At 39.2% G+C, this 17,864-nt stretch overlaps 1 protein-coding gene and 1 non-coding gene across 5 annotated transcripts in view; both read left to right on the forward strand.

The window, feature by feature from the left end:
- LOC114267973 (quillaic acid 3-O-glycosyltransferase CSL1) overlaps positions 1-9,438 on the forward strand; it is a 40,391-nt gene extending 30,953 nt beyond the window's left edge. For all 4 annotated transcript variants that reach the window (XM_082877642.1, XM_082877645.1, XM_082877644.1 and 1 more), the window contains 2 exons: positions 7,582-7,944; positions 8,734-9,438. In XM_082877642.1, the coding sequence (XP_082733768.1) occupies positions 7,582-7,944; positions 8,734-9,288 (918 nt within the window). In that variant the 3' untranslated portion in view covers positions 9,289-9,438. The remainder of the gene's footprint in view (positions 1-7,581; positions 7,945-8,733) is intronic.
- An 8,098-nt stretch (positions 9,439-17,536) lies between these two features.
- Positions 17,537-17,643, forward strand: LOC114267991 (small nucleolar RNA R71). Its single transcript, XR_003631102.2, has one exon. It is a non-coding gene; the product is annotated as a small nucleolar RNA R71 (small nucleolar RNA).
- Positions 17,644-17,864: the final 221 nt, after the last annotated feature.

Consider the following 17,864-nt stretch of genomic DNA (forward strand, 5'->3'; position numbering starts at 1 on the left):
GTCTCTGCAGCACCTGCCTTTTCCTCAACTTGATCTTGGGCTTGTTTAGCTGCCTTGGCCTGATCTAGCAGGACTTTCATCTTGGCATTGGCGTTGTTTAATGATTTAAGCAAGCCAGCAGCTTCCTTGGTCTTGTGGACCAACTCCTTCTTTAAGTCGTCAACCTTCATCGCGAAGGTGTGGGCGTGCTGGATCGCCTAGAGAAAACGAAATGAACAAAGTAAACTCTTTGTGGTATGAAGAACTTAAAAGCAGAAAATAGAGAGTATCAAGTGTTAGGAATTTACCAATACAGAGTGCTGCATCATCAGAGCAAAATTCTCATATTCATTGACCTCGGATATACGGTTGAGGTCAGTTAGAAGGAGCAGTGCAGTGGAAAGGGCGACACCGACTTCAATGTTGTCAATAGCATTATCACCTGCTCTGACTGGCTTGTCCTCAATTGTGATAGATGGGGCCCAGGGGTCATCAGGTTTAAGAGAACCCGAGGTGGCAGCATACTTAAACCTCAGCTTCTTTGACTGAACGATTTCGGAGGGGTCAGCCTTAGCAGGCCTCTTTTCGGTAGCAGAGCTTGTTTTCTCAATCTCGACAAGCTTTGAGATTGGAACTGTATCTTCAGACTCAACTTGGGTAAAAGAGGCTTTTGCCTTGGCCCTATTTACCCTTTTTTTTGTTTTGGTTTGGGTTGGGATTGTGATGGTGAGGATTGGACTGTGACAACACTAGGGATGTCAACTAGGAGGTCGTCGACGACAGCCTTGTTGCGTCCCTATCTCATCGGCAGTAGCGGTGACTGACTTTTGTGCCGAAGTGGATTGCTGGAAGTGCAGTGGGTGGGTTAGCTGGATCGTAAGCCGACGCCGCAACACTTTGGTGTTTTTGACTACGAGTTCTGTCGATAGGAGCAGAGATTGGAACTTGACGACGGTGTTGGCGCTGGCCAGGAGGGATTAGTTGGTGAGCAGATGTTGATGGATGCTCCGCTGGATCAGAGGTTGAGGCTTGGTCAGGTTGAGGTGATGAAGTGTTAAGAGGAGTAGTTGCTGAAAATGGAGACTTGCTTTTCTTGGGGACGTCGGGCAAGGCGGATTTGTAAGTTGGGATGTAGTTTAGCAGCAGAGGGGCCTTGCGCTAATCAACTGGCAAGCCCAGCAGCTTCTTAAAATCCTTGTTGGGGTAGAAGGTTTTGCGGAAGTCTTTTGGTGACTGAGAAAGAGCTGCAAGTGCAACAGACATTAGAACATATAGAGGGAATAAAGTAATAAAGACTTAAAAAGCATGTAAAGTTGCACTTGGTTCTTACCATTACCCTCTTTAAATACTGTTCAGCTCAAAGGGTAGAGGTAGAGGCCGTCATTAGGTGGGAACTCCCAGTTGCCCGAGACGATGAAATAATCATCTCCAGCACCTTTGTTGGAGTCTGGGAGGTCGACTATGAGTTTATACTCAGTGGATCTCAGCTTGAGGTAATAGATGTAGCTTTTTTCGAATTTCAGGCCACACATGGTGTAACAATACTGGATGTCGGCTAGTGTTATCCTAGCGTTCTCTCGGCTAGCTAGGGCAATTCTACCGTTAATGACTCTATAAGAATTGATGGCCAGCTGCGTTAGGTTAAGTTTGTAATAATGAACGACTTGGTGGAAGAGGATGATGAGAGGGAACCTAAGTCTACACTCTATAAAGGCTACTACGGGAAAAGGCCTAGAGTCCCCATCAGGCATGATGGAGTTCTCCTCCCCTGCCAGCCTAAGGTGAACATCGACTGGGATGGAGAACTCTGTCTTAAAGTACTCTAGTTTGGCCAGTGTGTCTACCATCCACCTGAACATACCCATGACGTCGGCTAAAGGGGGAAGGTGCAAGATTTCAAAAGAAAGTGGTTTGTGTGGGTTTAAAGGACCTCAACTGAATCCTAGAGAGCACTGGAGTAAAGGTTTCTAAGGATCTAAGGGGATTTTTGGTTCGGTTTTTCTGAGGAACAGAGTTCTAAAGCAAATCCCAAGCCTAGGTCTACAAAAACAAGAATTGAAGGCAAGAATCTGGAAAATGCAATAAGAAAATAGGAACTCAAGAAAGTAACAGAAATTCAAGAACACAGATTAAAAACCAAGAACAGTGATAAACTGTTAAAAACATCAAAACACATTGTAGACGCGCCCGCGTGGGGGCCTTCGCTACTACAGTTCGGACTCGATTTGTGTCACGGTTATGAGTCTGAACCAAAGAGTCCAAATCTAGCAAATCGTTTTGAGAAACAGATTTTTTGAAAAGAAGTGCCAAACATGGACTACTTTGCCAGATACAGAGTCGCCACCTAAATATTTTAAAATGGGAAAATTTAGGAAACCCTGACTCGGTGCCGAAGGCCACATGTCCGTCATCACCGGAGTTGTCTCGGCTCGGGAGCTAGGGTACGATTGGGGAAGGTCAGCTATGAGCACCCCCTCTCGCCCGATCCGAAGACCGGCCTCTACTAATCATGATATCCGTTTTTGAAAACTTTATGTATTCTTATTCCGGTTATTAGCCTAGAATTACTATGTTATGCGCACAGCAAACAAGTATAGACTAGATTGCATAATTTGGAAATAAGCATTGTATATCCGTTTGTTTTGAAAAGCGTTTTGGAATTTGCTACTCGCAAGTAGGCTAAAACACGGATTTTAATGAGTTTTTCCAATTCAAACAATCTACCCTTCACCCACAGGCATTCAAACAATTTATCACATAAGCATTTAGTCGCATGGCAAGCATACTGTCATGGCAACACTCACACGCATGCGGGATGCTAAAGCATAACTACTTACATCGTACTCCGTGCCAAAACAGTAAACTAGTTAGCAAATATGCATGTCCTAGTTCATGTTAAGAATGGATAATGCATCGCATGCAAAAATGCAATCTAGACAGGCTCGGCTAACCTAAACATGGCATGTGAAATGCGATCAACTACCACATATTCAATTTGTGAATTAAAGTACAAATGCAGTTAGCGTGATGTACCGAGCCTGATGCATGCAATACAAATGCATGAATGCACGCATGCATAGCATAAGGTATGCTAATTTAAAAAAATGCCCAAGTCTACCATCATAAGCAGGTAAATAAAAGGGAAGAAAGACGTGAGGTTGGAAGACATACACACACTCACACACACTTATTACATCATTGCCCTCACTCGGAGGGGCCAAATAAATATTACAGTCCAAATGATAAGCAAATAAATTATTACAGAATTTCTAATTAATTAATAGAAAGAATGCAAAAGAAAGAAGGGGATGGCTGCAGCCTCTGTCTCGGGATGCGCGAATGATGCGTGCTCGAAACCCGGCTCGCCTGAAAAACCCGTACCCTACCATTGCTGCCTCTGTTTATACTGCCTTGTCTCTCTGAAAATTGCCAAAGCCCTAGGACAGGTTCCTTGCATGCCACAGAGTACCACCGGCTGGGGGAAATCCCCACCGGCAGTTCAGGATTTCCATCGGCTGTCTTTGGATTAATCGGCTGTTCAAAGATTGCCGCTCGGCACTGAATTCTGCCGGTCGGCAGAAACTTCCTGCAGAAGACAGTTTTGACAGCAAACAGAGGACAGACAGTATGGCATGGGATTTCAGGCATATGTAAGCATGGTCATGCTTCCTATCATGCTTTAAACTCAGGGAAGCATGGCCCTCGATCCTCGAGCCGTCAATGGTGCATGATAGCCCAAGGGATTAAATTTGCCACTTGATGTAAAGATGCATGCAACGAATATATAAATGCCAAGACCCTATCATGTTAGAGTCAAGGGGATTGGCGACCGAGGGTTGAGACGTGTTTTTTCACTTGAAGTACAAACACTCCTCGCCCCTCGAGTTTGGTTTGACACCCCAAACCAAACAATGGGATGCATGTATTCAAGCTTGACTTAAAGATGCAACATGAAGTTAAAATGTAAAACATGCCAAATGCAATGCAAACCAAACATGCAAAGGTGATGTATTAAGCATGCAAAATGCGATACAATGCAACCTAGAATGAGATGCAAACATGGCACAATGCAAGCATATAACTAGAGGCAACAATTCACACATGTAGCCATAAACGAGAGTGGATTTAGGCTGAAATGGGAGGCCTCGGCCACACCCCAAAACAGTGGCCAAAGATGCCAAAGTAATGGACAATCAAGCATGGAAGCATACACACTAATAGGCCCAAAGTTAAGGCACAACAAAGGAGCATCTTACTATCACTACCCCAAGCCAACATGGTATGAGCTATGCAACCAAAAACGGAGTTTGAATACACTGAAATCAGCCCTAAAACCCAATGATATGGCAACCTTGAAGGCTCAAATACTTAGGCATGCATAATGTTCATTTCAAAGCATAAAAGGGCACATCTTCAAAGCATGAAAGGAACGATGAATGCAAGCATGCTAGCATGATTTGGGGACTGAAATGACATGGCAAACAACTTCAACTCATCAAAGTAGACCAACTAAGGCATACTTATGACTCATACACTTGAGGGCTCACAAGCCAAAATGCATAGCAACCATATCAAACATGTCAAACATGACCAAATTGATAACCAACAGACTTTAAGCATGGAAAAACAATGCTAAAAACTTCTTAGTGCCGAACTAAAATCATGCTCAAATGATGTGTTACACCATGGCACTCTTTAAGCCAAATGATGGGATTTCAAAGCAAGTATGTTATTCATGTAAAAGGGCAATAAACCCAACATAGGACAGAGGTATAACATGATCCAAAACACCCTAAGAACCTCTGAAAAGCAGTCATAAACAACTGAGCATACATGCTACCATATTAAGCCAAAAATGAGGACAAAAGAGGGACCAAGGGAGAGGGGTGTCCCTCCCCTATGCAAGACTTCAAAATCCCTTCTTCACCACTGAAAATCCACTGGATTTCAGTGGTGAGAAGGCCAAGACACAAGAGTGACCAAAGCTTAACAAAGATGGTACAAAAAGGGGCCAAACAAGGCCTAATAAGGTGAGTTTGCACTCAAACCACAAAACAACCTTAATGAAAGTTCTAAAGCATGAAAATGTAAGCCTTTTTTATGTTATACACAAAAGCTAAATCAGCAAGCAAGATAGGTAAAAAACTATTGCAAGTTTGGGGAATCTAAAGTAAAGTGCTCACCCTTGAAGATCCTTTGAAGAACAAATGGTCCAGCCCTCTTCTTTTGATCAAAATCAGTCCAAAAACTCAAGAACCAACCCCCCAAGTCCCTCAAACTCGGAGCAAGGTGTAATAGTGTGTGTAATGGTGCAAAAGTAAGGTAAAATCACACTTTTGGGCCAAGAAACACACACAAAGGAGGAGAGAGAGGGAGATATAGAGATAGGGTGTATCTATCTATGGAAGCTCTGGTTTTTGCCTTCAAAATTTCTAACCTAGAGCCAAGAGGAGGCTTGTCCTCTTATAGAACTCCCTCTTGCAAAGCTTATACAACAAGCTTGCTTAAAGGGAGATCCCTCCATACACGTGTATGGAGGGAGGCAGAGTTGGTGCCAGCTATCACAGCTGGCACAATATATGTACATAAAGTAGATGAACAGTGGTCGATTGCCCAAAAATGTCATTTTGACAAAATTTAGTGCCGACCGGCAATAAACAGTGCCGACCGGCAACAATCAGTGCTGACCGGCAACAAAAGGTGCCGATAGCATCAAAAACCAGCCAGTGACCTCTAGCCACTGCCGGTGGTGTGTGGGGATGCCTCACAAGGCATTCCCTGCTCCTCCAAGGCAAAACACAAGTGTTTGGTGCAAAACCAGACACTAAACAGTCGAGTTCGGAGATCCTGAGGCAAGGCGCGCGAGCCGAGACCTCCGGGAACTCCAAACGAACACAAACATGGATAATCACCGAGTGTTCCAAGCGGTGACGTCCAAGTCTTGAGGACGGTCAAAAATGGGGTGTCTACACACATGAACAGTGTATATGTGTGCATAGGGGCCATGAACCGTGTATGCATACCTAGAAGCAGATTGAACGACTATAATCCCAAACAAAGCGCATTTGGCACCCAAAGTAATGGAATTCAAAGCACGAGTAAGGATTTGAGAGAACAAAATAGATTTACAATGGCAATAAACAACATAGAAACTTGCAGTAGATTTTAAAGTAAAGCAGAGACTAAAAAGGGAGGAAGTTGTGACTTACCAAATGGGATAAACGCCAATATAAAACTCGCCGGAGTCAGATAGCGATAACAAGTGGAGCAGGACAGAGAATGCTTCGCCGGAGGAGGTGATCGAAGCAAGATGCAGAGCTTGAAAAACTTGAAACAATGGCGGTTTTTTGGGAGAGAAGTTTTAGAGAGAGAAAGCTTGAGAGAAATCAAAAAACATGAAGTGAAAAGACGGGAAGAGGGAAGTGTTTTTGTTAAAACATGAAAAGGAGGCAAAATACAATGAATGTGCCTCGGACGACGTGCCTGTCAGGCAGTGCGCGCAGAAGCGACGCAACCTGATGGCACGTGTCAGGTATAAGACAATGAGAAAAAGATGCATGGCAAAAATGGTTGAGAAGCCGTGTGTGATATCTGATGCGCAAATAAAACTCTTGGAGTTCTTGATTTAATGGAGCGCGAACCTCGGCTAGAGGGACGATCTTGGTTAAAGAACTTGAAAAACTTAATTCTTGGTTTTTAGGCATTGGTAAAGCAGACTGCAGTCTTGGTCATATGGAGACGACGTGTGATGACCTCGGTAATTAAGGATAGAGTAAATCTTAGCCAATGTGCTATGTGAACAAACGATGTAGGTTCCATCACCTCAAAGTGCCGAGGTAATAGAACCTAGGGAGCAGTTGTGAGGGCATATTTTTGTGAATGACAACACGTGGCCAAGGTGGAACCGAAGTGCCAGCCGAGGTGCCATGTGTCTTAGTCATGGTGCCGAGGTTATCTCGAATAGGCCGAGGTTATTTGCGGAGATACCGGAATTCGAGATGAACGGATAAGGGACAAGAGTCCTAGAATATGGGAGGGCCTCAGTCTAGATAAAGATACGACTCTTAGGGAGTTTATCTCTATCTGGCTGAGAGTCCAAGATGAGTATTGAGCTAGAGTCCATTGAAGCTAGGCTTCTACAGGGATAAGGTTAGTGCTGGCTATAAAAGTAAGGCACTCTCGTGGGTCTAAGGTATGTTTTTTGTATTCTGGCTAGTGAGTTAAGCACTGATTGCTATCTTTGAGAGATAATTGAGTACTGACTTGATCGTCGGAGTGCCCCCGGGTGCACGAACCACCATCGAAGTCTTATCTTTCTGTGGTAGGTTGTTTGGGCGCAATCTATTCTGCCAGTGTTCTCCAGCTGAGTACCTGTTTGGCAGTGTGGTCAGAAATCAGCACACACAAAAACCTTGAATATCAAATGTAGGATATAGATTTCACCTTCTTATTGTGGGGCTAATTGATAAATGAATCTTGGCTTTGATTGTAAATTATGAGTAATTTTCTTGTCTATTTTCTGAGTATGTAGTGCTGTTGTTCATTTTCAAGATTTTTTTTTGAACTATGAAACTAAAGTCTCTTCTTTGCTCCAATTTGCAGGTGGGTTTCTTGTATTTCTCAGTAGCGGAAGATTACTTCACAGATTTTATCAATTTACATGGCAAAGGTTGGATTTCAGTGTATTGTGATCCGGCAAGGCCGGGTTTTTTGGGCTCCAGCACCACAAATCTAAGTGATCTGTTGGTTCAGGGCACCAGATGGAGTTCTGGTTTGGTTGAGGTTGCCATCTCAAGGTTCTGTCCTCTTATTTATGGCCCAAAACAGAAGAAGAAGAAGATATCTGTTCTTGAGAGGATGTGTTATGCAGAACTTGCATTCTTTCCTTTCTATTTCATTCCATTGTGGTGCTTTGCTACCATTCCTCAGCTCTATCTTCTCAATGGCATTCCCTTGTACCCTGAGGTTAGTTTGTTACCCACGATATATATGAATTCCTTTTCTCTTTTACATAATTTTGATTTCTGATAGAGTAACGTGCTAACAAATTTTTCAATTTTCTTTTTATAAATCTTACAATTATTCCTCTAATGATAGCCGGTTTTTGGGATTATAGTAAGCAAGATCATTAATTTTTCTATTTGTTTAACATTATTATTTCTATTTTAATTTTATTAACAAAAATTAGTTGGACAGAATTAGATAAAAAAAAAAAAGTAAGCATATTTGAAAATGGAACGTGGGGCCACAAAAATTTAAGCAGATTTGAGAATGGATGTGGGACTCATTTTTTAATCCAATTAATTTTTTGTGATCTAATTTTGTCTAACTAGACTTTGTTCAAATTAAAATTATAGAGATTAGATTCAAAGTATAGGAATTAATTTGTTTGAATTGAAACTATAGGGACTAAAGTGAAATTTGAGTTAAACTATAGGAGTAAAAAGTGTTATTAACTCTAAAATCAAAATAAAAACAATAATGTGAGTCCTATTTATTATGGCAATACAAATTTAACAAATCCGAGAATACATAAATTGATCATAGAACTAAAATCTATATGGATGAATAAGATCTTTTAGATGTGGATCCCAACAATAAATTTTTCTAAATTTTGCATATAAATATTATGTGTTTTATTATGTGATTGGTTTATGAATTTGTAGCAAAATTGTTACAAATTTTAACCAATGTTCCTAGCCACTACTTGAAGGGCTTTAGTACCTACCCAATATGATCTCTTTTGTTTGGCAGGTTTCAAGCTCGTATTTCATTGTATTTTCATTCATTTTCGTCTCATCCCAATCCAAACACATCCAAGAGATCTTCTCAACTGGAGGTTCAATCCAAACATGGCGCAATGAACAGAGAATGTGGATGATAAAGTCAGTCACATGTCATCTCTATGGAAGTTTGGATGCTTTCATAAAGAGAATGGGTATGAGAGAAGCTAGTTTTCTACCAACCAATAAAGCTGTTGATGATGAGCAACTCAAGAGATACCAAATGGGTAAATTTGATTTCCAAGCATCAAACATGTTGATTGTTCCAGCGGTTGCCTTGGTGATTCTAAACCTAGTATCCTTGTTTGGAGGAGTTACTAGGATGGTGGTTATCAATGGAAGTTTCAATGAGATGCTTGTGCAAGTTGGTTTGTCAGTTTTCATTGTATCAATGAGCTACCCTATTCTTGAAGGGATGGTGGTGAGGAAGGACAAGGGTAGGGTTCCAATTTCTGTTTCTATTTTGTCTGCTGTGATTTCCTTGATTTACTTGCTTTTGGGATCTCTAATTATCATGTATTGGTGACAAGTAGATCGTGTAGTTGGGTTAGAAGTTTTGTATTAATGTATCGCAATGCTGTTAGTATTTTGATTTTAGTTCTTTTCTTCCTAAGATGAGGAAATGAACAACTCGATTGAAAATGTATTATATGGCCCACAGTAGGTTTAATTCTTCTATCCTTTCTTTGAAATTCATAATTATTCATAACTATTACATTGACCCCAAAAAGAGTTCAGCCCAATGTTTTTAACCTGGTCGATTATGATTCGATATTAGAAATGTTGAATAATTTAGAGTTGCATGTTTATTTTCTCTGTATTGAGTCAGTCGAAGTTGTCCTAGTCTGTAGGAATTCATTGTCCTAGTTTTTAGGATTTGGTTAATAATGGAGTATTGTTCTATATGTTGTTTTTATTTACCTAGTCTATAGGAGTTTGTTTTGCACATTTGAGTAGTGTTGTGCAGTGCCTAGTTTCATGCTATTAGTGCTGAGTAGTGCCTACTTTTATGGCATTTAATGTTATGTATGAGCCTATATATAGGCAGTTCTATTTGATGAATAAAATCAAGTCCTTAAGTCTCAGCTTTTCTTTATCTTCATTGCTTGTAACAGCGGTATCAGAGCCATGTTTAGTTTGTGAGAAAGCAAGAGAGAGTTCCCAAAATTGTGAGTCATCAAAATAGTCCCCAAAACAGTCCAAAATAGCAGCAACTATTTTATCTCCACTGATTTTTTACTGGAAACGATGGCTACAAAGACTAATTTTGTGCAAGCAACAATCCCTCACTTCGATGGTCACTATGACCATTGGAGCATGTTGATGGAGAACTTCTTGAGGTCTAAAGAGTACTGGCAAGTCATTGAATCTGGTGTAGCAGCACTTGCAGGTGGCGTGCCACTCACAGATGCACAAAAAACAAAGCTGGAAGGACTGGAGTTAAAAGATTTGAAGGCAAAGAATTACTTATTTCAGGCCATTGATCAATTTATACTGGAAATAATTCTTAGCAAAGAAATTTCCAAGGATATTTAGGATTCAAAGAAGAAAAAATATCAAGGCTCCTCAAGAGTGAAGCGTGCATAGCTTCAAGCATTGATAAGGGATTTTGAGACTCTATAGAAGAAAGACGGTGAGTCAAATACCAATTATTGTGCAAGGACTATGGGGATATCAAATAAGATACGATTTCATGGAGAAAAAATGGAAGATGTGGCTATTGTTGAGAAGATTCTACACTTATTGACCCCAATGACTACGTGGTTTGTTCAATTGAAGAATTGAAAGATATAGATGGGTTCTCTCTTGATGAACTCTAGAGTTCCTTATTAGTCCACGAACAAAAGATGAATCGAAGTTCAACTATGGATGAGCAAGCTCTAAAAGCTTCTACATTTATTCATTTATCAAATTATAGAGGAATAAGTAGAGGTAGAGATAGAGAATGGGGAGTTAAAGGCAATAGAGATGGAAGCTGGCAAAATCAGATTTTAAAGGTGATGAAGGGCACTCAAATTACAGAGGATGCGATCAACAGGCTGATAAATCCAAGATCGAGTGCTACATGTGCCATAAATTTGGTCATTACTAGTCTAAATGCTATACCAAACTGTCCAACGATAAACAGAAGTTCGAGAAATCAAATTTTGCTGAAAATAAGGAAGCAGAAACTCTATTAATGGTTTCTCATGTCAGTGCGAAACTCGAATCAGATGTTTGGTATGTGGATACGAGCTGCAGCAACCACATGTATGGAAGTAAGGCTTCTTTCTCTTATTTAAATGAAGGCTTTCATTCCACTGTCAGTTTTGATGATTGTTCTACTGTGAAAGCAATGGGAAAATGTGATATTAATATTAGAACCAAGAATGGTTTCATAGAAACAATTTTCAATGTTTTTTATGTACCTGACTTGAAAAGTAATTTGTTAAGTGCTGGTTAGTTACAAGAAAAAGGTTATGTGATAACTATTAAAAAAAGGTGCCTATGAGATTTATGATACTTCAAGAGGAGCAATTGCTATTGTTCAAATGAGTTCAAACAAATTGTTTCCTTTGAAGATAACAACTCAACCTTGTTTAATGGCTAAAGTAAAAGACCCCTCATGGTTTTGGCATTTTCACTATGGCCACTTAAATTTTGGCATATTAAAGACTCTTCAACATCAAGATATGGTTACTAGCCTCCCTCAAATTGCCATTCCTTCTCAAGTTTGTGAAGAATGTGTTGTTGACAAACAACATCGTTCTCCATGCCCTCAAGGAAAGTTGTGGAGAGCCAAAACTGACCTAGAGTTGGTTCATTCAAATATTTGTGGGTCGATAAATCCATCCTTCTAATGGGGGTAAAAGATATTTTATTATCTTCATTGATGATTATACTCGAAAAACTTGGGCTCATTTATTTGTAGGAGAAATCAGAAGCTTTTAGTACATTTAAAAGCTTCAAGACAGGAGTTGAAAATGAAACAGGAAAGACCATCAAAACTCTTCGTACTAATCGTGGTGGAGAATACTACTCAAAAGAATTTGAAGGTTATTGTAAAGATCATGGTATTTGAAAGGAACTCACAACTGCTTATACATCGTAGCAGAATGGTGTATCGGAGAGGAAAAATAGAACCATCCTTAACATGGTGAGAAACTTACTGGGATGAGGAAATATTCCAAAAAGATTCTAGCCTGAGGCAGTAAATTGGAGCATTCATGTGTTGAACAGAAGACCTACTTTTTCTGTTCAAAACATGGCACCTGATGAGGCTTGGAGTGGGCACAAACCAATTGTAGATCACTTCAAAATTTTTGGATGCATAGCACATGTCCTAGATGAGAAAAGGAAGACGCTTGATGACAAAGGAGAAAAAAGTGTCTACCTTGGTGTAAGCTAACACTCTAAAGCCTACAATTGTTCAATCCAATTACTAAGAAGGTAATTACCAGCTGAGATGCGGTTTTTGATGAAGAAAATATGTGGGATTGGACTGGAAAGGACAAAGAACTACAACAAATTCCAGTTGATTTTGATGATGCAGGGAATAAGACTGAAATGCAGCAACAGTCCTTTGATGAACACTTGCCCAGTTCTTCAGCGATTTCACCAACAAATGAGCAACCACCTAAGAATCAACGTCCAAGGAAAAGACCAGTTTAGATGATTGACTACGTAAGTGGAGATGAACTCTTTGATGATGATCCAATCACTCATTTTGCTTTATTTTCATATTGTGACCCTACAACTTTTGAATGTGTTGTCCAAGAATCAAAATGGCGGAAGGCGATGAATGATGAAATTGCAACCTTAGAAAGAAATGATACTCGGGAACTATCTGATCTTCTAAAAGGGCACAAAACCATTGGCATGAAGTGGGTATACAAAACAAAACAGAGTGAAAATAGTGAAGTTGACAAGTATAAGGCGCAATTGGTGGCTAAGGGGGATACAAGGAAGAGTTTGGAGTCGACTATAAAGAAGTTTTTGCCCCTGTTGCAAGGCATGATACAATTGAATTGGTAATTGCACTAGCAGCACAAAATTCATGGCATATCTTCTAATTGGATGTCAAGTTAGCATTCTTGGATGGAAACTTGGAAGAACATGTATTTGTTGATCAACCTTCTAGTTATATTAAGATTGAAGATGAGCATAAAGTGTATAGATTAAAGAAAACTCTATATGGATTAAAACAAGCCCCACGGGCTTGGTATAGTCGCATCGAGGCTTATTTTTTGAAAGAAGGTTTTCAAAAATGTCCAAATGAGCACACACTTTTTGTTAAAGTTGGTGATGGAGGGAAAATACTCATTATCTGCTTATATGTAGATGATCTTATATTTACTGGCAATAACAGTGTCATTTGAAAAGTTTAAAAGGTCTACGATGGTTAAATTTGAAATGTCTGATCTTGGTATGATGCATTATTTTCTTGGCATTGAAGTGGTGCAATCTGCCACTAGAATCTTTATTTCTCAAAAGAAGTATGTGCGAGAAATTTTGGACAGGTTTCAACTGAAGAATTGTAATCTTGTAAGTACTCCAATTGAGTTTGGCTTGAAGCTACACAAAGATCATAGAGGAAAGAAGGTGGACAACACACTTTATAAGACAATTGTGGGTAGTTTGTGATGGGTCGTTTCACACACCAAAAATAAACATTAAACTATATCAAATTTTTTAGAATAGTGGTAAGTCCAAGTATCGATCCATAGTGACAAACGGGAAATCAGAACAATTTAATGGTTAAATTCCTAAATTAATTTTGATTAAAAGATGATTGGTTCATAATCTAATGAGAACTAAATTAAACAAAGCGATTAAACAATAAATTAAAAGTAAGGATAAAGAACTGATTTTGGGGAAAATCTAGGATAATGAATCCACCACTAGTTACGTAAATAAGGTTTCAATTTGAAAGTCAATTATGTTCCTATTCGAACGAAATAATACTTTGCAATTGCAAGTTCAAAGCATTGATCAAGAAAATTATCACGTTTAATGTATAGGCACGAACCAGCTCAAGTGATACGAATTGTTCGCTCTAAACTACGGTAGCAAAACGATTTGTCCCTCGTAGTATGGCTCGTCTCATACCTTGAATATGAAAACAGAGAAAACTATTGTGTGGAAAACATTCAACAATCACATAAAGTAGAATACTTGAAAAGAATACTAAAAAATATATATTTGAAACTTCTTGAGGACCATACAATTGTTCAAACCATTACACAAGAGAAAACCAAAAAGAAATCCCTATTTACTTGGCTAGGGTTTCATCAAAACCCTAGAAAAAGGAGCCTAGCCACTCATGGAGGAGTGAGAAGAGGTAGATGGAGAAGAAGCCACCATGGGAGACATCATTCACACTTCAAGTTTCTTTCTCTTCAAAACCCTAGCCTCTCTTTTCCTTGGAAAAACATCAGAACGCTAATCTTGCCTTTTTTTGCCTTTATATTCCTCATCTTCTTTTCAATAGGTTTAAAACATTGGGGCACATTTTTCGAGGTACGGCCACACTTGCGAGAAATGTCACCACACGTGCGGCGAGGGTTCCGCACGTGCGGGAAAGTTAGGGCCTTGTTTGGCGGTGAGGTAAAAACCGCACGTGCGGAAATGGGCCTCCGCAATTTTCTCTGCATTTTTGCTCATTTTATACTCCCATTGTGTACAAACCCGATTAACATTAAATAGGCATAAAATGTATAGTTTACAAGGAAATAAAGTTAAGATATCCTAATTAACGGCCTCAATGTTGTACAATTCAACCTTAATCACATCCCCTAACTTACAACTTGCAAGTCCTCAAGCAAGGAATAAAGAAAGAAAAATAAACTTAAACAAAATCTAACTATCTCCTATTTCGTGAGAAGAACGGTTGCATTTAGCGCTTGCAACAAGCCTTTAAATCACAAAGTTACCCCAAGTGGAGGAGTAAAGTCTCGTCAGGGTTTCCAGAAATGATACCTACAAACATGAACACATTCACATCTATCCAATAATAATCCATCACACTACACCACGCAAGAATTAACTTATGTGCCACTACAGTGGAATATTCAGACATGATGAGTCATTGAATGCATAGTAATCAAGCATGAAGGAATCTATTGAGCAGAGATCGTAATTCAGTATTACACAAATCAAGTTCGATATACTTGTGAATACTAGTAGAACACATCATCAGTAACGTCGGTGTAACATGCAATCTCCATAACTAGTTAACTGACCACTATAATAGCCCAATATAACTCATAATAACCCCTAACAAATACAGGCAAGATTAAACTTTTGTAATCAGGATTCTCAATTTTTTTTTTTTTTTTTTGAATAGACTGTGCATTGTCCTAATCCATTAAGCTTTCTAATCAACCCATGTAGCAAGTATTGGGCCAATGATTCCCAAACCAGACGGTTTTAGGGCACTAGGTGTGAAGACGCCCACACAGGCTTAATAACTCGAGCTGAAAAGACTACTGATTTGAACAAGTCATTTTCATTATTTTTCTTTTACTGTGCAATGTCTAGGTCCCTTAAGCTTTATAATTAACCATGTAACAAGTATTGGGCCAATGACTCCCAAACCAGACAGTTTTAGGGCACTAGGTGTGAAGACGCCCACACAGGCTTAATAACTCAAGCTGAAAAGGCTACTGATTTGAACAAGTCATTTTCATTATTTTTCCTTCACTGTGCAATGTCTAAGTCCCTTAAGCTTTTTAATTAACCATGTAACAAGTATTGGGCCAATGAATCCCAAACCAGACAGTTTTAGGGCACTAGGTGTAGAGACACCCATACGGGCTTAATAACTCGAGTTAAAGAGGCTACGAACCCAAAACGAATCAAGTGTTTTTTTTCTGTTTTTTTATTTATTTATTTTGAGAATCAAGGCTAGTCATTATTCTTTCTTGCAACACTAGCAATTATCAATGATGTACACCAGGGATTATAATAGAGAGGCTATCATTATGATAGTGTGTTCATGTGAATCAAGGCATACTCATGATAAGTGTACTAATACTAATACCACAACCACAATAACTATCCTAGTGCAAACATCACATGCGAGTGTTTACCCAATAAACCCTTTTCATACAAGTCTACTATGCTTCCCAATTAACATATGCAAATATCATCACCCTACTAGCCACAAGTCAACATCAAGTGAAGTAATGCAATCAAGTGAAGTATGTATAAGTATGACTTATGAGCCAAATAGAAATGCTTAAAAGAAAATACCCTCATACTTCAACTTGAATATGACATTGTCCTCAATGGAAGTAGATGCGAAGTAAATAGGAAAGAGAGAATATTACTAAATATTGTAGGGGCACATTCAGGTAGGCAAATAGCGACACACACACACATACAATTTTTTTTTCTTTTTTATTTTTTGTGAAACGATGCTCCGCATGTGTGGGGCCCAGGCCACACGTGTGGCTCGGTTGCCACACCAAACACCTGCACCTACAATTTAAGCAGAATGTAACCTTGGGTTTTGGATTTTCGCCGCACGTGCGGGTTTTTTTTTTTTTTTCTTAACCCAAGTACATCCAAAACAATTCAAGCCATTTCTACCTTCATTTGACATCCGAAATAAATATAGTATTTCAAAAATAACTAAATGCTCAACAGAGGTATAATCTTCACGTGAAAACCACAGGTACTACTTTTCTCTCTAAATATGTTTGTAACTTTCTTTATTCTCCAACAGGGTGACAGACTAGGTTGATTTAGTGTCCAGAATCAAGGAACTTAAGGTTAACTCAAACTATGGGGCTGCCATACAGAGTTCAAGCCGGGGTGGTTTTGAAGCAATCTCCACACCCCTGGGTATTCAAACCAGACTTTAGTCTCGGAAATTCTAAACCTTTGCGTTCTAGGCTTTGCCATTCGAACTCTAGTTTCCACCGTCTCAATTGATCTCCTAGTAACTCACTACAAACATAGTTAGGTGGCTATACCAAACCCTCAGATGCCGTTCGAGCACGGCTAACACCAAAGAATTACACCTTTAGAGGATTTAAAGTCTCCTACACAATAAACGCAATCACACACACTACACAAAATACTATTTTTGTCTTTTGTCTTTTGTCTTTTCTTTTTATTTATTTATTTTTTGTATTTTTTTGTGTTTTTTTTTAAGACAAAAACAATAGCACACAATATATCTAAATATTTTTTAAATCGAAAACAAAAGCCTTTCCCCTCAATTTGTGAGATATAGGTCACTGAATGAAAATAAATCAACCCATCCAATAGTGTGGGACTAGGTTGTAAATGACTTGTGGGATGATGATTAACAGAGTGGAGAAATATGTGTGTGAAAAGTATAGTGTGTAAAGAAATCTCATGGGTGGAAACAATTAGATCAAAACCAAAAATAAAATCCCACCCATGCTGATTTACTTTATCACTATAATTTTTCTACAATTAAATCCCTATCAATTTCATCCACATAAGGGGCCAAAACTATGGGTTGAGTATTTGTCATATCTCTGGGTGCAACGGTAGGTTCAAGTGACAAAAATACTAACTCCATATCCGTTGTTGGATCACTGGAGAGATGTGTTGTGGCTTCACTAGGTTCAATTTGTAACTCATTTTCAAAAATCTCACAGCATGCACTCTTATGAAAGTCTTGAACGAGTTGGTCAAAAGAAATCCACACCTTAGCTGGGAGCATCTCAAAATTTTCAGTTGACCACATTGTGTCTACAAATAAACTTGTTTGAGAGTTTAACCCATTGTAAAAAAAAGCAATGAGTTGAGTCATTTTGTAGCCATGTTGTGGACAAACATCTACATAGCTCTTGTATCGTTCCCAACAATGACAAAATGACTCATCCGTTTCTTGAGTAAAATTTAATATTTTTCTTTTGAGAAGAGTGAGGTCAAATGGAGGTTGTGATTCTTTCCATTTAAAATAAGCCAACATATTTACCAAATTCAGGGTGGCAAGAACGGCACCTGTGGATACACCACACACACACACACACTAGGTTCCTACTCTTGTGCGCTAAGTTATGAAAGCAAAATACCAAAGGAGAAAATACTCACAACGATTTAACGAAAATGTTTTACTCGTCTTGCGGGTGCTTGACGTGT

The sequence above is a fragment of the Camellia sinensis genome, chromosome 7 (genome assembly GCF_055761805.1).
Source record: "Camellia sinensis isolate YWXY chromosome 7, ASM5576180v1, whole genome shotgun sequence".
Classification (NCBI taxonomy): Eukaryota; Viridiplantae; Streptophyta; class Magnoliopsida; order Ericales; family Theaceae; genus Camellia; species Camellia sinensis.